At 40.1% G+C, this 24,687-nt stretch overlaps 1 protein-coding gene across 1 annotated transcript in view; it reads right to left on the bottom strand.

Moving 5' to 3' along the window:
- Positions 1-24,687, bottom strand: part of LOC137268965 (uncharacterized) — a 106,949-nt gene that overhangs the window by 41,885 nt on the left and 40,377 nt on the right. The window contains exons 37-79 of the mRNA XM_067803589.1: positions 24,332-24,374; positions 23,529-23,683; positions 22,702-22,793; positions 22,440-22,485; positions 21,839-22,090; positions 21,484-21,538; positions 20,820-20,989; positions 20,411-20,587; positions 19,923-20,147; positions 16,104-16,146; positions 15,799-15,953; positions 15,340-15,516; positions 14,847-15,065; positions 14,280-14,328; positions 13,933-14,093; positions 13,603-13,764; positions 12,811-13,020; positions 12,051-12,093; positions 11,536-11,693; positions 11,205-11,366; positions 10,411-10,620; positions 10,215-10,257; positions 9,871-10,034; positions 9,395-9,568; positions 9,020-9,229; positions 8,763-8,805; positions 8,095-8,264; positions 7,330-7,503; positions 6,901-7,110; positions 6,593-6,635; positions 6,288-6,448; positions 5,634-5,807; positions 4,982-5,200; positions 4,263-4,305; positions 3,917-4,077; positions 3,130-3,309; positions 2,617-2,826; positions 2,238-2,280; positions 1,423-1,583; positions 1,239-1,289; positions 862-1,071; positions 301-529; positions 59-161 (exon numbers count right to left, since the gene is read on the bottom strand). Of these exons, the coding sequence (XP_067659690.1) occupies positions 59-161; positions 301-529; positions 862-1,071; positions 1,239-1,289; positions 1,423-1,583; positions 2,238-2,280; positions 2,617-2,826; positions 3,130-3,309; positions 3,917-4,077; positions 4,263-4,305; positions 4,982-5,200; positions 5,634-5,807; positions 6,288-6,448; positions 6,593-6,635; positions 6,901-7,110; positions 7,330-7,503; positions 8,095-8,264; positions 8,763-8,805; positions 9,020-9,229; positions 9,395-9,568; positions 9,871-10,034; positions 10,215-10,257; positions 10,411-10,620; positions 11,205-11,366; positions 11,536-11,693; positions 12,051-12,093; positions 12,811-13,020; positions 13,603-13,764; positions 13,933-14,093; positions 14,280-14,328; positions 14,847-15,065; positions 15,340-15,516; positions 15,799-15,953; positions 16,104-16,146; positions 19,923-20,147; positions 20,411-20,587; positions 20,820-20,989; positions 21,484-21,538; positions 21,839-22,090; positions 22,440-22,485; positions 22,702-22,793; positions 23,529-23,683; positions 24,332-24,374 (6,140 nt within the window). The remainder of the gene's footprint in view (positions 1-58; positions 162-300; positions 530-861; positions 1,072-1,238; positions 1,290-1,422; positions 1,584-2,237; positions 2,281-2,616; positions 2,827-3,129; positions 3,310-3,916; positions 4,078-4,262; positions 4,306-4,981; positions 5,201-5,633; positions 5,808-6,287; positions 6,449-6,592; positions 6,636-6,900; positions 7,111-7,329; positions 7,504-8,094; positions 8,265-8,762; positions 8,806-9,019; positions 9,230-9,394; positions 9,569-9,870; positions 10,035-10,214; positions 10,258-10,410; positions 10,621-11,204; positions 11,367-11,535; positions 11,694-12,050; positions 12,094-12,810; positions 13,021-13,602; positions 13,765-13,932; positions 14,094-14,279; positions 14,329-14,846; positions 15,066-15,339; positions 15,517-15,798; positions 15,954-16,103; positions 16,147-19,922; positions 20,148-20,410; positions 20,588-20,819; positions 20,990-21,483; positions 21,539-21,838; positions 22,091-22,439; positions 22,486-22,701; positions 22,794-23,528; positions 23,684-24,331; positions 24,375-24,687) is intronic.

Below are 24,687 nucleotides of genomic sequence, written 5' to 3'. Positions count from 1 at the left end.
AAGAGAATTCATCGGTTCTGTGGCAATAATAAACAAACTCTACAAGACTGTATCGTACTGCTTCGGCCTTCAGTCTTTCAAAAAGATCCTTGATTTCTTCATTTGTGAAGTTCTGGTTCAAAGCATCATTAAGGATCCGTTTGGCATCGCCTGTTTGTATTCTGAAAAGGATGAAGGCCACTGAAGATTAGCCTAGGTACATCTTCAACATTCGTTATTAGCAATAAAACATGTTCATGATATTTCACCAACAGAGGCAAGTGGAGTAGATTTGTGTCCTCAGTAAACGATTATACTCACAGGTCTAAAGGACTTCTTCTTTTCCTTCTTCGTCCAACTGGCGAACATGAAGATGGCATCTGGAACATCTTATCATTCAGGAGTTTGTAGTAGTAGCAGTTGTTGATGAGGTCGTGCACGTTCATGACGCAGAGCTTGGCGTGGAATGACACTTCATACGAGGATGAGGTTTTGCTGATCACGTAGCTCACAGTGATGGCGTTGCCAATTGATTCAGTGTGGTTTTTGTCTAGCAAAACAGTGATAGGACATTACAAGAGCGTTAGTCAGTATTCTACGTATTAACATTAACCTTTACTCATTTTGGTTTTAGATTCAACTCGTTTTAGTTGAAACACTAAACACTTACTAGAAAAAGAATCCTGGAAATGTGGACTTAATTAAAAGTAAAGTCTGCTGTCATGTTTTACTTTTATATTCATCAATATATAAGGTCAGTCAATCTGCCGCATGTGTGGTATGAGTGCAGGCGTTGAAAATATGAAGAAAAACATTATTATGAATGCAGTTTGTTTTAAGTCTTGCTACATGAGGCACCTGAGTTACCCCTCAGTTACTTACCATATTCCACGACTTGAAGCGTCTTTGTCCATTCCTTGTTCTCTATATGATATACAAGCTGGTCACTGCAGTGGTCAACCTCGATGCCGGCAGTGACGGAGTAGATGCCGAGGTACTTCAGGTCGACGTCCACACAACACGTGATGCCCATGCAGCTGTCCGTCAGGCGGCAGGTGCTCGACATTGTGGCAGGTAGGGAAGCCGGACAAGCTTGGATTATGAATACAAGCATACTCAGAAGACATACTTATAATACAAACTTCTGTTTGCAAAAACTATTAATTTAATACAAACATGAACGCTGGTTGTCTGATATTCCACTATCATGTATTAGTAATATATACATGTATACTTTTCAAGACTTTGTTTGGGCTTACCTGATGTTTGTAAAGCACATTTTTCCGACTTCCAGAAATCAAAGGAGACACCTGTAATGTTAAGAACACAGTACATAAATACAGTTCTATGTTACTGGTCAGCTTTGGCCACTGATGTGAAGCACCATGTGAATATCTTCTAAATCTGTTTCCGTGAATGTAAAACCTATGATTCATGACATACCATCAAACGGCACAGGCAGACTCGAATTACATGGTGAATACACCAGCTCTGATTTTGAGAAAACTGGAACTTCAAGCACACATGTGTTGTCTTCAAAACACATCTTGATGCTCAGGTCAATCACCAACGTCTGTGAGGTAGGGACGTGCTCCAGTTTGTACCTGCAGCGACATTATAAAACGTCTTCTGAATGTTTATGAATGTTATATGTGAGAGCATGCAATCAAATATGATTCTGAAAATATTATTTTCTCAGAATGTTATTCTTGTCAGTGTATATTACTTACTTATTATGCATCGCCAAAGACGTCTAACAGATTCATGACATAATGTCGCCCTGTCCTAAGGTTTTGGACAATAAATCAAGTGAACATTGATATAAAGCTTGTAGACCAGGGCACTACCTGTTTGTAAAGTAATAAAAGGATGTCGAGGACAAGTTTCCGTTTTGTCAATATTAGGTCACACAGAGCTCAAAACCATGTATAACTAAGAATTGAAATAAAGATGCGGATGATTCATGTTCGTCGCACAATTCATGCAAAGAGCATGTTGCAGACGACTCAAGAAATACAGATTTAGAGTTATCTCCCTTCCATCGATTATAATTCGCAAAGCGTCGGAAATTTCCGTACATCAACGTTTTTCGAGACGAAATGATTTCGGCATTTCCGGCGAGGTACATTAAATATAATAGAAGGGTGCTCAGCCAGTCAGAAAACGACATGTATGTGTGTCGTACAGATAAATGACAATATTAACTATGAGCACGAAGACAGTTCAGTCACATGAACAAAATGCTATCTGATACTCACGCCAGCCGTGCCATATCTCCCAGAATCAAATGACCTCTTGTGCCTGGAAGGGATCGGAAAGTACATTGAATTAGGACTGACTAAAGCATGACTGGTTAGCACTTCTAACATGTTAAGACGCGTACGTATCATGTTGGACAAACCTCAACCTCGGAATACCATACCATCTAGACTGAGGTTCTGTATCACAGCGGATTTTCATTCATGCTAAAAGTGAAGTTGATATTTGAAACTAAGCGGATTTCGACACATTTCTGCACAGTGATTTCCAGGAGACTTGACCACGGGCCAGTCCTTCATCTGTGAAGAATTGTAGTTGAGGCAATCTTGTTCACAGAAACAAGAGGAATTGTAGAATTTTGTTTAAGTAGATATTTACCCCATGCATACTCCAAGAGTGACACAGTGTAAGATAGTCGTTCAATGACCACTGTCATCTGTAAGTTACAAATGTCCACATCAAACTTGACTTGGATTGCCCTCTTGATGAGTCGAACATCGACACAACAGTCTACAGTGGAACAGTTGGGGGTCAGATGACATCGCACAGAGTCCGGCAGTAATGATACTGCTCTGCTGCTGCTGCATTCTGGGAACACAGAAATATAAATCGTGTACCTCCTGTTTTCCTATCTGCAATGGTACGGCCTCACTAAAAGCGGCGTAAAACTAAACTCACTCACTCTGAGCACAAAAATGGATAGGAGACCAATGAATTTATATTCAAATATATATCTATAAAAGATTTGAAAACTAAAGGACCCTATTACAGACGTACTTGTCCTACTCGGGTGTAATATACACAGGTACAAACAACATGTACTATCTATCATCCAGACTGTACCTGACCCAAACTCTATTAACACTGAGGTATAAAGGTTTATGCACGTACCGTTATTCCAGTTGTTTATGCCAGCAGGTGAATATGGACTTGCTGACTGATCACAGGCCGAACTATGGAGGTACTGAGACACCCCGAGATCCTCCAGGAGCTGAGATATGAGTGTTTCCGAGAGAGTTGACACGGTAGAGGAGAGACCCATGCCTGATGCCCAGTTGGACAATGAGAAATCTGAAACAAACAGGCATGCTTGCTACACTCCGTTTGATTTCATTTGAGACGTATGGATTTCTCATTGACACAAGATCTAATAATTGCAACAAAGCCAAATTTTGCACATGAAATTGACAAACTCCCATGATTTGTCTCAATATTTTTAGACACCCGAATAAAAACGTTGTTCAGCAAACGCTCATTATTTTGCACAACAACCAGCGCGTGAAGTGAAATTTCAATTTCGCTGGTGCAACTTGCTCACCTATCTGTTCTATTTGTAATAATAATAGAGAAGTTTACAACATTAATTAATTTACTGAATAAGACAACCAACATTAAAATTTAATGAATAATAGAAAACAGTATCTTGTGAATAAGTTTGGGATGTTTTGCATTCGGTCGGTCGGCATGAGACACGTGGCAGACATTAGTGTGAGTGGCAGGCCACCTGAAATGATTGTTTAACCATCTGGTATTGAATATGATATATACTGTCGGCTTTTATACCGGTGTGTGTTTACCTCAAGGACAAGAACATCATCTTTGTTAATTGTGCAATGGGATGAGAAATGAGAGACACAAGAAGGGATTAAACAATGGCACATGTCTGGTCAGTTCTTACTTCGCTGTTGCAGCCTGGCCTCCCAGTCACACAGAGGCTGTGGTATCTTGGTTTTGTCAAAGAAGGTTTGGGAGAATAGACACTCGTTTTGTTTGAGACACACACTGACAGATGCATTCACCTCCAGCTTCTTCTCAGACATAAGTCGGTTGATGGTGTAACTGAAATATCAGTAACATATATGCTACATAGAAACCCGTTACGCAACTTGTGTACATAAACAGATAGATAGATAGATAGATAGATAGATAGATAGATAGATAGATAGATAGATAGATAGATAGATAGATAGATCTACATTTTGGTGTTTTGTCTTATCTTACAGAGCCATTTCGTCAATACTTACTCAACTCGAATGACACCTTTTACATAAAAATGTTCTTCTTTGCCTGTAAACAAAATTAAGATACGTTACACCATGTGTTTGGAATACGTACATTTGAGCACGTGACATGTGCTTAGTAAAACTTGCCAATATTCGTCAACGGTGAGATCATTATTTTGCATATTTCACACTGGAAGCGTAGATTTCTCTTAGATGTTGTAAGAACAATCAATCCAGCACTCCAACCTTTCTGAATATGGCATGATGATAATGTCCAACATTTCCACTTTGTTTAATGAACTGGATTGCAATATTGTCTTCAAATGTATTTGGGATGACGTCCAGTGTTAATATGTGACAGAGTGGCACTGTCGGTCAACAGAGTTTGATCCCTCGGCAGTGTCACATCAGATGGCCTTTCTTTTTACCCTGACTTACACTCGCCATTAAGGAGATAAAATGGTAGTCTCGAAGTCACTATCGGGGTCAGTATGTGCCTGATCACGTGTGGGTTGTCTGTGTGTTTAAGTGGTAAAGAACCAAAAACGTCCTCAGGAACAGTACAAGCAGACAATTAAATGTATAAATGTCACTGAAATCATCCTGAATGCACCGTTCAATACCATACATCTCTCCAAACCAAAAGGAAAATTGATTATATAAAATGCATCATAACACCATAATAGAGTTTCACGTACTGGCTTCATAAAACAGCAATCAGATTAAGTATGTCAACATACCCCACTGATAATCCAACAACATCCGTTTGTAGACCAGATTCTCCACGCCCACCGTCAGCTGATAGGTGCACATGTCCACCGTCAGAAAGACGTTGAAGGCACGTGACAGGAAGTCGTTGTAGATGCAGCAGTCAACGGCGGTACAGATGTCGGGCACGTGACATGTCATGGAGCCAGGGAGGACTGGGAGGTACTGGTCAAGCCCATGAACTGGACACTCTGAAATCATCGGAGTGACACATCATCGTTAATAGGCTACTGTTATAGTGACTGTTGACTGTGTGAGTTTAGTTTTATGCCGCCATTTGGCAATATTCCAGCAATATCACGGCGACACCAGAAATGGGCATCACACATTGTATAGATATGAATGGAATCGAACCCGGGGGGTTGGCCCGACAAGCGACGCTTTAACCACCAGACAACCCCACCGAACCAGTCAGTGAGAAAACGTCGCAGCCATCACCACAATTGTGGTTGAATACATAACATCATCGCTTTCAGCTGTGGACTCATATATGGCATATTGTCTTTACTCAGAATATTACATTAGTTTATTTAGCGACTGGATTTCATATGAATACACTGACACAAGAATATATACTACTTTATACACTGGTTAAGCAATAACACTTATTAGCAAACGTCCTACCGTTGTTCCATCCATTGATTGCAGGTGTATAAGGACTACTTGTATTTTGACACTGCGCTGTCTTCAGATATCCTGCTATTTCCAACCTCTCAAACAGTTTGTCTGCGATGACTGAAGTGAGACTTGCAGACCCATTAGCCTTCATCTCGGACAGGAAGTCAGACAGAGAGAAATCTGACCAAAATAAAGATGCATTATCATGAATATTCTGAGAAATGTCATTAGATTTAGTGTTGATATAGTACATCTTGCTTCTGGTTTTATCCGCTTGTTTGCAGTAATCACCAATGTTCCACTTTGACGATGGTCTGTGAAAAACTGAGCCTGGATTAGACAAACCAGCAAGTCTGGTCACCCAGTCCCGTAAGACGCCGATGATGACAAACAAGGGTTGCTGGAGACCAGTCGCAACCTGGATCTTCACGGGCCGACGTTTCTGGTTGGCACTGATCAAGAAATACTTGTTTTTCATTTGCAAAGACATATTGGAATGAAATGAAAGGAAATGCTATATATAACGTAGCTGAAAATTACAAGATACCAACAGTGTGGCAAAAAAACAATCTTAATATGTTACGACATAGCCATACTCCTGAAAACATACAGAATTGAGAGGATTTACATTCATACAGAACCTTTCTCCACACCACTGACCTGCAAGAGCAGCTGTACTGTCCCAGTCACAGACCAATTTGGGAATCTTGACATTCTCCAGAGCAGGGAAGGAAAGCAGACAAGAATCCTCCTCGAAACAGATACTGATGTTGAGGTTGATCAGGAACTTCTTTTCCCCGAATAGGTCATCGATCATGAAACTGAAAAAAACCCCAACATATCTTCAGTGACGAACTGAAGCCTCTGATTGGTAAAGCGAAGTGTACAGTTAGCTACTATAACTCGAACAAAGCAAACTCTCAATTTACAGTATAGTTAATTAGCATTATTAAAGCAATGCTTACTCTACACGGACCACGTTCTTCAAGTTGAAGTGCTCCACAGCTCCTGAAATGGAAGGACCTATTTAGGACAGGTACGCTTCATTTTGCGCCATACATACACGCATCAACACAATTCCTTATTGCCCTATTATACTTCCACAAAACTCCATTAATACTTCCACATTTGCAACTAGACACTCGAATAGCCTCGACCAAACTTTATACTCATACTTCAAATATATGTCAATATTTGGATTATCAAATGAATGAATGAGTGAATGAATACCCTAAAGAAACAAAAACAAAAACAAAACCAGCAGCCTGCTCACCCCAATTGTAGTTGGACAAGGTCATGGTGAAGACCAGCTTCTCTATGCCCATTGTGAATGTGTAGGTGCAAGGGTCTATTCCGAACTGGACGTTGAAGGATCTCCCGATAAAGTCCACGTCAATACAACACTGTATGGAGCCACACGGGTCCGACAGATGACAAGTGACGGAGGCTGGTAGTGTTGGCAGAGTGAGACTGGCAGGGCAATCTGAAACATGACACACACAACACACATGAATCTGCGAGTCTGTTCATATCACAGTTGTTTACAGCAGTTCTATTTATTTGGAGACCAATAATTACAAGCCTTTCCTGTCGCACTTTCTTTAGTAGAGATACTGGTATCAGATTGGTGAACGCTAGGATGGTTACATGACAAATATAAAGCCTTAGTGCTACACATTTTTCAAAAGTTCAACATACATACCCTTTTTCCAACCGCTAACTGCTCCAGAATAAGGTGAGAGGCTCTTGTTACACTGGGTGACTGTCAAGTAGTCTGTAATTCCAAGTCTGTCCAAAAGTTTCGACACAGCTAAGCTGGCGAGTCTCTGGCCAGAGGGAATCTTTAAGTCAGAAAGCCATTTCTTCAAAGAGAAGCCTGCAAATATTTGATTAGAAAGACAAGACATTAATCCCATGAAACACAAACACATGAACATCATTTGTAAGAACACTGCCATTTACCTGACCTCACACATAAATTTCGGTTTCTGACTGGCTAAGCGTTATTCTGTTATCTGCAATGTACTCCGCTAACATTTTCTAAGTGCCCCGCTGGGAATGCCGAACTCATTTCGTACTTTATAGTAGACATTCTTTAACTCTAAGAACATTGAATCACGTATGATGGGCGGATTTTAAAGGTGTTTTGCAAGATAACTCTAATCTGTATTTCTTCTCCGCAAAATCTAGCGATGTCTACAAAAAGCTTTGTACCCATGCTTCAAACAATAAGATGAATGGGTTGTTCACTCCCATGGGTCCCAGGGGTTGATGTATCCCCGATGTTTGTTCGTGTACCCTTTGGTCTCAGGGAACATATACAAACATCCACGGTACATCAACCCCTGGGCCCCATTAGAAACAGTGAACTGTAATATCTATGTAATGTCTTGATAACTAAATATAATTACAAGACGGGAAGAGCATAAGAAGTTCACACAGCGTATGGTTGTCATCTGTGTCGTACCGTTACTACTCGTGGAGAAGGGAGTATCCCAGTTCCACACCAATTTGGGGAAGCTGACATCTGACAGGACAGGAATGCTGAGAGCACAGGGCTGGTCTGCTTCAAAGCACAGCGAGAGTTTCAAACTAATCAGGTACCTCCAAGCATGTACAAGGTCATCAATCTTGAAACTGAAGAGGTAGAACGGACACAGTGTTAGATCACACACATAAACATTATGCAGCTTTGGTAGATGGATAAAACTGAATGTTAATTGCAGTGTGATATTTAACTCATTTAATTGTTTCCACTGCACGAGTAATGGTGGTTGGTGGTTATCAAGGGTCGAAATAGATAGCAACATTGTTTACTCCGAGTGACCTTTCAATATACTTTATAGGTCTAAACATATACGTAATGCTGAATATTATAGCAGTCAGTATGGAACTGCGTTAGGTCTTCGTATCCGAAAAAAATCACCTCTCCAGTCAGTACCATTTAAACATATGTTACTGGAAGAGCCAGTATAACTCACCGAGAAGAAAAGTTTAAATATTTTCGTCATAAAACATAAACACTGATTTTCATATCACATGACATGCATGATAATAATCAACTCAGTTAAAGGGTAAAAGGCTCTTTATGTAAACCATAATAAATGTTCAGTATATACTAATCATCCATCTCACCTTAACCTAACGACGCCATTAAGGTTGAAATTTTCCCATTCTCCTGAAACATGTGAGCAAGAATTTTACATTTTCGCAAAATTACAGGAAATAATTTATTGGTCATTATTCATCATACATGACATTGAGTCGGTGTACTTACAACCTGGAAAACCAGAACACTCTACCCTTGGTAACAATATAAGTGGAATTGATTTGGCTATTTAGTCGAATACACATGGTCTGCACGGTGGTTTGGTTGCTGTAATCTGACTCACCCCACTTGTAGTTGAACAGTGACGTCTGGAAGGTAAGCTTCTCGATACTGACAGTAAGGACAAGGTTCCGTGTGTCCAGAAGGATCTTGAAGTTGAAGGACATCCCCAGACTGGCCACATCCACACAGCAGTCCAGGCCAGTGCAGTAGTCGGGAATATGACACGACAGGCTGTTCGGGAGGCTTGGTAAAGTCACTGGTTTTGGACACGCTGAAATGCCATATAATAACCCAATTATGGACTGAAACAAATTTCTAAATTTCTAAATTTAAGATAACCAGAGGTTTCTACTATATCTCCCTTCATTTAAGCTACTGGATGGAAATAGTAATTTGCTTGGTTCCTGTAAGATGAATGCTTTTCATAACCATTTACCATTATTCCATCCCGTGGTGTCAGCCATGTATATCCCCCTCTGTCTGTCACACATGGGGTCCAGGAGGTACTCAGAGATACCAAGAGCTAGAGACAGTTGGAACCGGAATGCTGACGTCAAGGCTTCTCCAATCTTCAGATTATGATCATTCAGCCAGTTCTTCAGAGAGAAGCCTGTGCATATTGAAGTGGAATAAGATAGTGTATATGTTTAATAATCATCATATCATATTATGTATATATATTTACATAACAATATAAAAATAATACATTATTGTACAATGTGACCACCACGATAAAATAATGAAATCAAAACAGGTGAATTATTTATGGAACCCTTACCCCCTGGTGATATATTTGGATTATGCTATTATACTGGAATGATCAAACAATTAATGTTTATATGATTATATAGTCTATGCATCATGCAAGGTAAGTTTCTTTACTGTTTTGTTACAATGTGTCCACTGACGTACCTTTGAGAGACAGTGTTGAGTTCCAGTCGCATCCAGGGTTGGGGAACCTCCCTTGGTTTAACACGGGTACGGTAACCAGACACTTCCCTCCAGCCTCGAAGCAGGCACTGATGTTGAGACTTACAAGGAACTGTTTTTCTCCCTCTAGATTGTCAATGACGTAACTGAAAATGAAACACTTGTATTTCGAAACATACGAGGCTTGAACATGTTAATTCACCACATACTGAAGCTATGTACAAAGTAATGTCGGAGCACCATCACAACTATATTTATGTATACTTAAATCTGAGACACTGCTAATGTTATAGCGACAATATTATGCACACAAAACAAGAACTTACTCTGCACGGAATGCTCCCTTCAGATGGAAACTATCTGGTGTTCCTGAAAAAGGTCAAAGAAAGACACAGATGTTAAAAGTATACTGTTGCATATTAATAAGCAAGAAGAAGACACTGGTGCTCTGGTGTTCAAGGTGTACAATCCACTTCACCCAAATATACACCGGTTCATTAAAAAGCTTCACATTCCACCTACCCCACTGGTAGTTAAAGAGGGGTCTGGTAAAGGCTAGCTTCTCTATGCCCATGGTTAGGGTCATCTTGCACATGTCCAGGTCGACCTTGAAGTGGACATTCCGTCTGATGAGAGACACATTGAGGCAACAGTCTATTCCTGTACAGTGGTCGGGAAGACTGCAGGACAGAGAGTCTGGTAGTGTTGGCAGTGACATTTGTCTTGGACAATCTGAAAAAAATAGAGAACCTGTCACCATACTGCTGAAATGTCAATCAACGAAGACTTTTCCACAAACACAAATTAGCCCCAAAGGAGATAATACAAATTCAGAGTAAACAAAACATCATCTAGATGTCAAGCAGATTGTCTTCGATTTTCCCGCAGTCATTGGTCTCCTTGTTTACACAACGTGAGAGGTAAAATCGAACTTGTTCTTCCTTCGAGGGAACAGCATTATACTCTCGCTCGAAAGTTGTTTGATTACGATTTTAACATTTATTAACTTTAAGAAGAAATCAATGGCCAGTATTATGTTCGCTGCAGTTTCAAATTGTAACTCTATTGACGCATGTTTTCTAGTTATTTTGGGTGAATATGTGACTTTTTCTCTTTTCTTCCACGTTGTTTGCTTCTGGTGCTAACATTACGGCAGGAATAATAGACATCACTATGATTATAGAGTTGTATAAACACATGTTCACGACAAAGATATATACACAATGGCCTCTACTCTGAGATCATGAGAAGAATTTACATGTTTGCTGTCGGTGTGCTATAAATATATTTCATCTTATAGGGTTATATCTCCTAACCTGAGCTCCACCCATTCGTGCCTCGACCTGTCAACGAACACTGTGGTTCCAGAAGGTAGCCGGATACACCAAGAGTCTCCATCAGCTTATCCACCAATGTATCACCCAATCTATCCGTCAGTGCACCACCTTGCGATGTCACAAACTCTCGGAGGGAGAAATCTGAAGCAAAGTCAAATCCTTTTACATAACGATCTGTACGTTTGTGTCCTTATTTAAAGATGACGTGTTACAGCACGTCCGTGCCAATGTTATCCAAGAGGACTCTGACAGGGATATCTATTAACTATTGTAAATGGAATTATTATACAAAGAATCATACTGGTCTTACCTTGTAGCTGCTTGGTGGCCTCCCAGTCACAGACTGGTTTAGGGATGATCATGTCTGAGAACACAGGGAAGGTAAACTGACAAGCCTCTCCAGCAGTCAGACACACCTTCACACTTAGGTTCACCAGGAACTTCTTCTGACCAGAGATGATGCTATATCTGGAATGATACAACGTTTCTTTAATTACTTCCATTCCAGGCTAAATGTGTGAAATTTGGGCGCTAATCGATAGGGTAGGACATACTTAATGAACGTGAACACCTGGTGTCACCACTGATTTTCAGTGACCCATCCATAATTTCCCTTACACCATGAGGATTCTGTTTCTGGGAATAGTCAAGACTGGGTATTCTTTTGTACAGATGATCTATATATTATGATCCGTAATTACTTTTAAGAACTTCAATAAAAAGTTTATTCAGATCGGCGCATGGACGTTCTTGCCAGAATGAGGTATTTATCCCAATAACCTGATGAAACTGATTATGTGCTTTTAAGATAATCAAAATACTTACTCAATTCGCACAAGTCCTCCAAGATCGATAACTTCTGTTTCACCTTTGAAGGGAAAATATTTGCATATGAATAACAGCATTTTAACACACTTGTACAGCTGACACGTGTACACTCGTGTATTTTCGGAATACTAAACCTAAATCTTACCCTTACAGTCCTGTGAACAACCGTTCCTGAATACACTGATATCTGTTATGCGTTCAGCATAAAGTCTGTGTTATGCTTCTGGACCTTTTCTAGTAATAGTTTGCAGTTTTACCTGGAGTTACCACGAATAGCGTGTAATATAAAAACTGTTGTGGGTTTGGCTGCTATGGATAATGGACTAATTTTGCTTATACGTTGTAGACAGTGTAACATATGAACACCTGCAGCATCTGTATACCACAACACATATAGTTTAAATAGTTAAATACAAAGTATCCTGTGTTTATCAGTGTAAAACATACTCCAAATATAGTTAAACAGTGTACAATGTACCTCGTTCATTATTAAACAGAGTACAACTTTCTCCATGTATAGTTAAACAGTGTACAACTTGCCTTATGTATAGTCAAAGAGTGTACAACGTACCCCATGTGTAGTTAAACAATGTACAACTCACCCCATGTGTAGTTAAATAGTGTACAACTTACCCCATGTGTACTTAAACAGTGTACAACTTACCCCATGTGTAGTTAAACAGTGTACAACTTACCCCGTGTGCACTTAAACAGTGTACAACTTACCTCGTGTGCACTTAAACATTCTGCAACTTACCCCATGTGTAGTTAAGCAGTGTGTGACTGAACTCCAACTTCTCAATGCCGACTCTCATATTGTAATTACAGGAGTCCAGGAAGAGGTGGGCATTGAAGTTCCGTTTGACCTGTGACACTTTGACACAACACGTGACCCCGGTACAGTAGTCAGTCACGTGGCAGAACACGTTCTGGGGCAGGGCTGGAGTCGTAATGTTTTCAGGACAAGCTGAAATATTCAACATTTATACATTTCTAGTTCAATATAACATATGATTGGATTCTCGACTACAAGCAACTGATTTAATCATGCTGATACCACTTCAAACATCTTTAAATGCGGCACAGTGCCCGCCATTATCTGGCATTAGCATTTTCACGAATTCTAGAACAAAGGGGTTACAATAACAACATGCACTCTATAGTAATCCAAACCATTTTGTAAACAATGTTAACAACACAAATGAACAATTACGGCCCGCTAGAATATCATTTTATCCATGTCTATCCACAGATGTATTGGTGACAATATGGGCAGAATATTCGCAAATTTACTGAATCTTTTCCAAACGTCGGAACAGAACATGTCAAGTACACCATAAGTTTCAAGATCCTTATGAATCGTTTTGACCATCATGAATTCCATTTACAACAGACAACCGTCAGAAACTGTCCTATTTTTTATGATCGATCTTGTGTCTTGCTTTAGTGCCAACACACAACATTAGGATCAACAGTGAAACAGGGACAGAAAAAGTATGGACATTAACTTCCATCTATTGAAAACAAGAACATGTATCAACCAAAGTACCGTTGTTCCATCCGCTCGTAGCGCCTCTGTAAGGTTCTAGATAGTCCTGGCATTGTCTGTCCAGCAGGAACGGTTTGATTCCCAGTTCTTCCATTAGAACTGCCGATAACTGCGCTGTGATCTCACCGCCCTTTTCTCTCATCCATTCAACTAGTGAGAAATCTGAAAGGAAATCAACATGTACATGCTGCTAACCAACAACATCCATTTACGTTCACGACTGCTAAATTTCGCTGCTGAAATGTCATCAACATAAGTTCATTCATTTGAAATAATCGATTTAACATAACGTTTCAATGTTGAAAGTTTTCACCGACAGGTTATCCTTACTTTGAAGTTTGAAACCCTGGATCTTGGCACATCCTGGCATTGGAAGTCGTGTCTGATCCAGGACCTTCAGATCCAGCTCACAGTCATCTCTCTCCAGACACAGACTCGCAGAAAGGTCAACTATAAACATTTGCTGGGACGGAAGCCGCTCAATCTTAAACCTGGAAAATATTAGACAATTACGAAGAACATTTACATATTGTTAAGTTTAAATTCATCTAAATTGTCGCTACATTTAGCATTTCTTTACTGGCCAACATCTGTTTTTGGTGCTAAAGACAGATCGGTTACCCCCATATATGTTTTACTATACAATTATCAGGCGTCAATAACCTTGTCCAGCTTACTTCAGTTCGAGGACAGGAACACCGTCGAATGTAATTACTTCTTCTTTTCCTGAAACAAGACTTTCAACTGCATTGAACAACCCCAAAAGTGTGAAAAAATAGCCACTGGCCCGATGACCTATGGCTTGTAAAAATCCCGCCGGGCCAGTAAATCTCCATTGGCCCGATTGGTATGTAAATTTGTTTATGGGGTCATCTGGAACTATACAAGTTTCACCAACTTGTTAAATTTTATTGCATTTTTAAATCATGCAAGATTATGACCTGATAAAAGCGTTCATCATATTAGCAGCCTAATGATGAAACCCGTATCTTGCTGACAATATCCTACTCTTATCTATGTAAGTAATGTTTCGCTAAGTTTCTACATTCACATTTTGGGCTAGTGACTTAGCGAGTGGATACACAGCTGGCCCGAATGGCTATTTGGAAACTATTTCTCACACTGCTTTGAAGTCCTGAAAACAAAATGATAGACACTTCCTATCATCATCGTTTTGGTGAAATCAGCATTTCTTCTTATGCTTTATAAGAGGAATGTTGTCAACAATATTTTAAAACACATACCCCAGTTATAGTTGAGTATGCTGTGCTTAAAGCTAAACTTCTCAATGGACCCTTCAATGAAGTAGTTACAGAGGTCAATGTTGAAGACCGTGTGAAGAGATAGGTCAAGGACGTTGCTGTGAAGACAGCAGTCTACAGCCAGACATTTGTCGTTGATGTGGCAGTTCGCTGGGAGAGTTATTGGTGGGAGGGGGATAGCGCTGCTGCGCAAGTCACAATCTGGAATAAGAATAAGGATTACTTTAAATCAGGGTTAAGACGTATTTGGTGATCTAAGATACAGTTTGCTGAATCTTGATGAGACCTCACCTCCTTGTTATCCCAATCACAAAATCAGAAAAAAACGGATCTTTTTAAACAAAAACTACCATTCGTCGCACTGACAAAATACTTCACGTGAAAAAGACACATAACAAAGATACCTGTACACGTGTACCTGTGCACCTAAAAGAAACTATAAACATGGTCAGATCTACATGAGCATCTTACTGACCATTCTTCCAGTTGCCCGCATCAGCTGGTTGGTACTTGAGACTGCTCCGGTTACATGGCGGCTCCTGCATCATGTCTTTGACACCCAGTTGCTCCAACAGTAGGTCCACAGCTGTCCGTGTGAGACCCTTGGTCAAATCCTGTCCCTTAGTTTTAGCCCAATCCGATATACTGAAATCTGGACGGTCAGAAGATTACAGAGAGGGTTTGGATTGTTGAGTTGATGGGCCTTTGAAAACTGGTAGTATCCTAAACGGTGACATGTTTACTAAATTTACTTAAATAAGGGGACTGGGCAGTTACTGATCCAAAGCTGAATCTAACTGTACTTGCTTGTACGACAAAGGAGCAAGCATTCTGAACTTCAGTATATGATTATTATTTTGTATTATTCACAAACTTTGTGATGTTGTGTGACATTTCGTTCGGGGCAGTATTTCTTTTCTAAGGCCCGGCTTACTTTTCAGGGTCCACCTGGCATCAAGGTCGCAGACAAGCTGTGGAACTTCAGTTCCCTTCATGATGGACGAGGAAACAAGGCAGGAATCCTTCTCCAAACAAACCTCAATGTCAAGGTCAAGTAGAAGAACCTTGTCTTTCTTCTTCAAACCAAATCTGGAAATACAAAATATTTACAATATTTTGACTCGATGGTAAACACTTCACACCCAAACCTCTTTTGTAACTGTTCAATATGATGCCTCTATGTATGCATCTTTACTCTATGGATGTGTTTATTACAAGCACTGATAACAGGTGACTTACTTCATTTGGAAGACATCGGCGATATCCAGCGTCAGTGATGTACCTGGAGATGAAACATAAGGCAAGACTCAGATAAGGAGTGAGTCACCGGATGAAAACTGAATGAAAGAGGAGAATCTGAGATGTCACATGTTTATCACTTTCACGTCATGAGCACTAGCATGCTTTAAGTAGGTGACGACCGAACCGAAAATCGTTGGTTTCTGTCATGCGGGGCACCCGACCTTTCACTGACTCTAACGGTAAACTTCCATCTATCTACTCTACCAAACAACCTTATTTTATTAGATGACAGTCAACCTACTCGCTATCCCGTCTCTCCGCTCCACTCACCAACCGCAATCGACATCAGAATCACCTCACCCAGACTCGCAAACACTTGTACTTGGGAGGTGCACACAGACACAGGGGGCACTGATCACTCCCCCATCGATGATTGCCCCATCAAAATAACCCTCCATAACACACAATCCGCCAACACAAACAGCACAAACAAGGACACTAGACTCCGATTAAATCTAAAAATCTTAATGGACCAAATTCACCAATCTCAGCAAACATACCTCCATCCAAATCTCCTTCCAAACGCAGATATAGACAATTTCAACCTAAACTACACCAACACTTTAATGGACACAGCAAAAAATGTCTCCCCACCTTTAGGCTTAACCCAGGCTAAAAACAGTCCCATGGTGGAGCTCTGAAATAATTGTTTGTTTTAAACACATTTTATTCATGAGAAAAGGATTGGCTACAAGTTATACAACTTAGAATACCTTTTCCGTAGTATTTACATAATGTTATTTACATTCATTATACAAGAAGGATGAGAAAGATAGGGGTAATTGCAATAATTAAGAAAATCGTTTTGATTGACAAATATATGCTTGAAAAATTTTAAATATGTTTTGATTGGCATGATCAGTAAATAATTACATCTGAATAATTACATGATCATCTGAAATAATCAAAGCTCGGAAAGAAAGACAAAGCCCTCAAAAACTCTAAGAGTGATCGTTCTAGATTACGTTTGGCTATAAAAAACACACTAAAAATCTCATTACGACAGCAAGAAAAACAGCATTGGAAATCTTGTTTGTAATACCTTCAAACGAGGCCATAAAAATACTGGGCAACTGTGGAATACACTTAAAGCCATAAAAGGTAATTCTAAATCAAGCACTTGGCCAAACCTTCCGGACCTAGCCACAGACAAAAAACAGCCAATACCATTGCTGGCCATTTCTCGAATGAACCTCCCTAATTGCCAAACACTCAATGACATTTTTCCTGAGAACACACCTTAAATCACAACAGCTCAATTCGCCGACGATGTTTCCTTCTTGACCTCCTCTACGTCCAATAAACAATCCAAACAATTCTAAATCACACCGAAAAAAGGGCTGAAAAACGGGGCTTCCACATTAATGTGAAAAACGTGGGAATATTATTCAAATACCATTATATGCAAAATTATACACTCAAACTTCATCGAAATGACCATTTCAAAGAGAAGCCAAATTCAGAGGACTAGCGTTCGACCAACACCTAAATTGGTTCCCCATATTCGTCATTTAGTCAACTCGAGTCAAAACGATATAAAATTGGGGAGCTGACAAACAAACCCTTCTACATATGTATAAAACACCAATTATGTCTAAAATAGACTACGCAGCTCCGGTCCTCTACTACCTCTCTCCAACCCATCTCCACAAACTAAACTCCATCCAGGATAAAGCCCTGAAACTGGCCCTTGGTGTTAGAGTGGGCACCTCCCTAAACACACTCCTTCTCCTTACAGGCATTTCTTCAATCACACACAGGATAAATCAAGATGCACTCAGCTACTGGGCTGGGGCCCAGCACAACCCCAGTTCAAACTCACAAACACAAAATACAACACCAAAACATCTCCTTTTGTAAAATTCAAATTACATCGAAACAAAACACCATATCTAACTCTCCTCACCAGTCTGCTACATGTACAACAGCTAAATAACATCACCCACACACCTCCCATTACAAACTACATCCATTACCAACCTACTCCAAACACCGACATCACCCTACTACCTATTATCCACCATCTAGACAAACAGCTACAATCAACACTCACATAAAACAAACCTACCCCCTCCTCACATATATCAACACTGACGCATCTGCAACATATGTCATTTTTGGGATTTCACTTTCTCAGTAAAGTACAAATTCTAGTACATTTTGTCGTTGAGCCCCATCCGGGATTCGAGCCCGCACTCTCAGAGTCAGGCACCTAATCGACAGCACATAAAGTCAGCCGCCTAGCCCGCTCAGCCACCGCGACTTCCACAAAAATGAAAGTCGGACAAAGTGTAGTCTAGACTGCGTACTTTGTGTGCCCCTCTGATAAGTGTGAATTGGTACGTCTCCCACGGCCGAAAGCTATGGTTACACGATGCCATTTAGAGAGTTGTCAAATGCAACATATGTCATATTTGGGATTTCACTTTCTCAGTAAAGTACAAATTCTAGTACTGTTTTGGTTGAGTCCCATCCGGGATCCGAACCCGCACCCTGACTGAAGTATCTACAAACACAAACAATGTAAATGGCCTAGGTATACATGTCCAACAAAACCCCTCCATCACATCAAACTTCCATTACACAAACTACACCTCCATCAACACAGTTGTACTTGCTGTCATTCTGCACTCCACTTTAATCCCCAAACTTAGTCAAACAAACTTTTAAATAATGACCGACGCTACTTGTCCGGTTTCAAATCAAATTTAGAGCTATTATAATTTCGTTATATACCTCTGATTCTCCAACACAGTATGTTTATCTCCTAATCATAAAAACCCCACATTACTCAAGCCAACTACCGTCCCAACCTTTAGCGTTAACACTAACACATCAAAGTGGGTCAAATCTATCATCACTTCACCTATCAACAACACCACCTTCTCAGCAAACCAAAGACAAACTCATTTCGGGTCCTACAAACTTTAACTACTACCTCTATAAACAAAACAAACACCCCAATGGCTTATGCACTCACTGTAACACCCCGGAAACAATCACCCACGTATTCACACACAACCTCCTGCAACAAACACACATCACCCAACTACACAATACAGTTCCTACAAAATGCCATATCAATATACAGCTTGTCTTATATGCACTAAACCCAACATCTTCCAAGCTATCTCCACATTCTTGCCAAAACCCAGCTTAACTGAAACAATTTAGACCCTCCCAAACAAAACCTCCATCTTATTTTATAAAAACGGCCATGCCCGTGCCTCCCTCTCAATCTAGTCATTTTGATCCACCACTAAGCGTTAAGAAACCCGTCTGTCTCCCCCATGCTACATATAACGGGTACCTAAACAACTACCCACGGCTTGCCAACCCGCATTCACTGCTCCTTTCACCCATCCCATCCCCGCCCATTAAACACTTTTCTTTATTCATTAGGCCCCTTATTCATTTAATGCAGCTTAACTGCAATTACTTTACTAAACCCCAAAACACTCTACTCCTTTCAAACATTTCCCTAACCACCCACCCCTCCCAAACCTCCCCAACCCCCTCTCCATGCTCCACTTTTTCCTCCACTATATTTTAAGTATTCTTATTAACTAATATAACTGCTTTTCCACCATCGTCATCTGTCAGTCTTTACTCAAAAGTTGCCCAGAAAAGTCGTGTTATACAATAAAGAAGTTGTCATCCACATACACGTCTTATATCTAGGAGAGCTTTATTGTTTACTGTTTATCCCTATCAATCAGAAAACAGTATATTTTGAGCTGATAACTGGTCACGTACCAGCATTGAGGTCAATACCATCCCCTAAGATTCGCCGCGTCGTAGTTTTGTTCTCAATGGCGGCATAAATGACGTAGTCGCACATATCGACGTTGAGGACGGCGTTAAATGACATTTCCAGGAAGGGGACGTCAAAACAACAGTTTATCTTGGTGCACGTGTCCGCTAGGTGGCAGTACAAACCGCTAGGAAGGTTGGGCAGCTTGCCAATACTCTTCGGGCATTCTGAAGAAAACATGACCCTATGAAAAATTCTTCCATATTCTTTCAGAAAAGAAAATTATGAACAGTTCTGACTCTTTCATTGTAAGCAATAGTATGAATAGAAAACATGAGGGCTCCACAGAATAATCTTTGACTGGAAGTTTCTTGTCATCAATGTGTACATGGGTCATTTATTTAAAATCCAACAAAGTTATTCATTGGACCCTCGTGGATTAAAAGACCAAAAAATAAAATTGTTTTCGAGTGATGCACATGTTTCGTACCATTTCTCCATCCGTAAACACTTGGACTGTATGGCGGTCTAGAAACATCGCATCTGTCATCAAGCAGGAATTCAGAGATGCCTAACCGATCTAACAATAATCTGGCAGCCGCTTGAGAGAGGGACTTTAAATTGACGTCAAGGTCAAGGTCGCGTAGCCAATCAGAAACTGAGAAATCTGCAAGTATACGCAACAGAAACTCAATGAAATCAATGTCACTTATTACTTTTCAACACGTGGGTATCCAAACATTCCAGACCATAAACAAAGAAAATAATTTACGTTATGGAGGATTCATAATTACAGTTCAGGTTTTGTACACTTTTGTCAATGAAGTTAAAACCACATTAATCTCAATGACGACAAAAAAGAATGTTGTCTGAGTAGTTCTTTGCTAAGGTGGACCTACTTTGTTTAGTGAACTCCACCAGCGCATTAGCATCACAGGCGGGTATCTTCTCCTGATTCATCAGCGTCATCCCTCCTTCTGGGTAACAGAAACTGTCACCATCGATAGGGATACATGTGTGGACACTCAGGTCAACCAGGAAGCCTTTGGGATACTTGGAGATCGTGAACCTGATAGAAAAATACACAGAAAGTGTCACCATCGATAGGGATACATGTGTGGACACTCAGATCAACGAGGGAGCCTTTGGAGTATTTGAAGATCATGACGCTAGCGTAAAAACATATACAGAATCTGTCACCATCTGCAGGAATACACGTGTGGAGGAATCGGTATACTCGTACATTGTACTTGGGAGTCCCGAATATGCTGTTGTACATGTACATGTACAGAAATATACAACACGTGTCAGAGGACGCGTTTAGTGTTCTCGCACATCAATAGTTTGGAACTGAAAATTACATAAATGTGGAAGAAAGAAGCCATTAGTGTGATGAATGGCAGCATGATACCTCAAGAAAGGTTAATCACTACTTGTATTTTTCCACAACAATACACAGAATCAGATATTGTAAATAGCGTCTTCATGACAATAGACGAATATGGCATTTTCTAGCTTTATTGCAGGCCAACGTCTGATATTTGAATGTGAAAAGTTTCTTACTTGATGACTACCGGTGATGGGTTGCCGTTGCCAATGTGCAGTTGATTTTCGGTTCCTTGTAAGAAATAGACACAATCTTAGACATGTGACAGGAACATACACACAAATGTACACAAACAGGCATGTTTATAAACACACTATCCCGGTAAGAGGACAGTCAGTCAATCCAGGCACGTTCGTAGAGAAATAATGACACGCAATTGGTTCGCTTAGACATTGTAATGACAATATGGCCACATATGAACAATCAAATGACCTATCCCGGTTGTGTGTCAACAAGTAATTGACTTACTCCTGTGGTATGAAACAATCAAATGACTCACGCCAGTGTTTAGTCAACAATCAAATGATTTACCCCAGTTGTATGTCAACAGCCTTTCCTTGTGGTAGTAGCTCCCAAAGCCGACCTCCACAGTAAAGGTACACGGTTCGAACTTCAGGAAGAAGGGGACGTATTTGACGAGGGGGTTTTCAAACAGAGGGATGTCAAACGAGAAGTCCACACAACATTCTATGCCGAAACAGTTGTCTGGCAGTTTACAGTTGACTCTGTCCTGGAAACTGGTGGGGAGCAGCTTCTTGTAGTTTGGAAGGGTCCACTGGCAGTCTGGGGGTAAACGTTTGAAAGTTTCTAAGTGGTTTGAAGGCAAACAGAAACGTTTCCAGCTTCACATATCTGATTATCACGTTGTATTTCCATATCCTAGGTGATCTACCCAACCACCTTTTAAATGAAGTAACATTTATGTGTGTCAGGAGTGTCAGACAAGCGACGCTTGGTGCAGGAACAATATGAAAACGATTCAGAATCATTAAGTTTTTGCAGTGTCTAAAAATATGGGATTGAAGGCTATGACATTTTACGCCAACAATCTGTTTAGATATGTAGAATGTCATATTGTGTCATATTCAAACATAGTTGAAGTGATAGATATTCATTATTCAGCTGTTAATACCTGGCTGAGGTGTTAATGTTGTACAACTTCCGTCTAACAGAATGCTCTGAAATCAGAAATACAATCACAAATATACGTCTTTTTGGAACCGTAACATAATTTCCTAGTTCAACATGTAGTGGTTGTAGTTCTGTTATCATGATATTGCAAACTAGGAGGATGTATAGACAGCACCTGCTTCGATCCATTATCACTTTATGTGCTTATTGGTGGATGAAGACATGAAACCTAATTATTCTGAAATTTGCTTCATAAAACTTACATCCAGTCCAAGTTTTCGAAACACCACATCTACAACCTCTCTGATTAGCTTTCCTCCCATTTCGTTTGCGAGGCTTTTCAGGGATCCGTTTCCTTGAAGCAGAAAGTATGGTATAGGTATGCATTCGCAGGTGACACTGAGAAGCTAAGCATAGTATATCTGTATGGCATGGAAGCGTTTTCGTGCCGTAGCATAAGCGATCTTTTTCGTGTAGGAGAACACTTTCGGCGTGAACTTTCGTCTGCGTACACTTTTACCCCCGTACAAGATACTGATGTCTACAAGTTCACTTTGTTATCCTTGTCGGTTATAAAACACTTTTATACAGTGAGCGAGTTTAGTTTTACGCCGCACCCAGCAATATTCCAGCTATTTGGCGGCGGTCTGTAAATAATCGAGTCTGGACCAGACAATCCAGTGATCGAAGGCATGAACATCTATCTGCGCATTTGGGAACCGATGACATGGGTCAGCCAACTCAGCGAGTCTGACCACCCGATCCCGTTAGTCGCCTCTTACGACAAGTATAGTCGCCTTTTATTGCAAGCATGGGTTGCTGAAGGCCTAATCTACCTCGGACCTTAACGGGTCTTTTATACAGACTCATTCACGCTTCTATCGAGCACCAACTGTACTTCTGGTATAAATAAAACTCTAGCTATGAAACGAGCTTTTTAACATAGGTCTTTATATTTCCCAACGGTTTACGGTCGGGAGAAAGGACTGTCCAGATCCCAACAAAGGGATAACCTGTTTAATTGGTTACTTCAGTATTGCGAAATGTCATGGACAATGTCATTAAAGTCGTCTTTGTATTCGACACTTACCCGGAAGAGAGAAGTTTTCATTACAAATAGGTATTGGTACATCCAGATTTTCGATCACCAAGGCATTCAGAATCGGTTCTGACTCTCCTACACTGATTTGTAGCCCCATGTCAACCACGAACACCTTCTTTGCCTCATTTCTGTCAATGGTGTATCTGCAACACGGTGAAGATAATGATAATATGGTAGTATGAACTGCTTAGGACTGCCTCATATCATAACTGAACTACCGTTCAACAAAGCATCTGTTTTGAAATTACCTTACAATATAGTCGGTGTTAATGGCCATTAGGTGTTGTTGACTGGACTGGTTGACTCACTATAATTTACATGCTGTCAAATACTGGCTTGGATACACCAAATACGGCTGTTCACAGATTGATGTCATTTATTCGAATACAGCTTTTAATTTTTAAAATGAAAAGACATCATTAATATATTTTCACTAGGGCATAGATCGATACAATGAGGAGAAGACATAAACGCGACTAAAATATTAAGTTAAACATCTTGCATCTGTAAAATATAGGTTCTACATAATGATTAGGACTAAGGAGATATTTTTGTAAATAAAAAGGACAATATTGTGAGTGATCAAGTATATGTAAGAGTATTTGTGCGGTTAGTTCATCAAGATCTACTATTTATCACGCTTGATATGCTAAACCTCACACACTATAGGATGTATCGATTTTCTCTAAAACTGAAAGACGGCGTTCTTGTAAAGACAGATATTTAAATCACTGTTGAGCATCCGAAAGAACGTATCTAACATATGAAAGATGCCGTCTGAAAAGGTCTACCTTATGGAAACCCATTCGTTCAGCCGTGTGGTCTTCTCTTTCCCTGTAAACGGAATGGCAGAAATATCACTTGGACACGGTGTTTCGATTCGATACGAACATCTTGTATCGTAAAAAGTGATACTATGTGGGTGTCAAGGTGTTATATGGCATGGAGATTTTCATGAAGCTCGTGATATGATGTGATGCTTGTACGTTGGTGTAGCAAGCACCATCATTATGGAGGAGCTGTTTCATAACAGTAACTGTTATATGTTCACAGCACTTGAAGTGACATTAAGGTTTTATCCACGTGTTTATTGTAAAAAAATGACGATAATGCTTTCATTAACACTAAACCTGCAACTTTCGATCTA

Source organism: Haliotis asinina, chromosome 16, assembly GCF_037392515.1.
Source record: "Haliotis asinina isolate JCU_RB_2024 chromosome 16, JCU_Hal_asi_v2, whole genome shotgun sequence".
Taxonomy (NCBI): Eukaryota; Metazoa; Mollusca; class Gastropoda; order Lepetellida; family Haliotidae; genus Haliotis; species Haliotis asinina.
The sequence above is the reverse complement of the archived record's forward strand: the minus strand, read 5'-3'. Positions and strand labels throughout refer to the sequence as shown.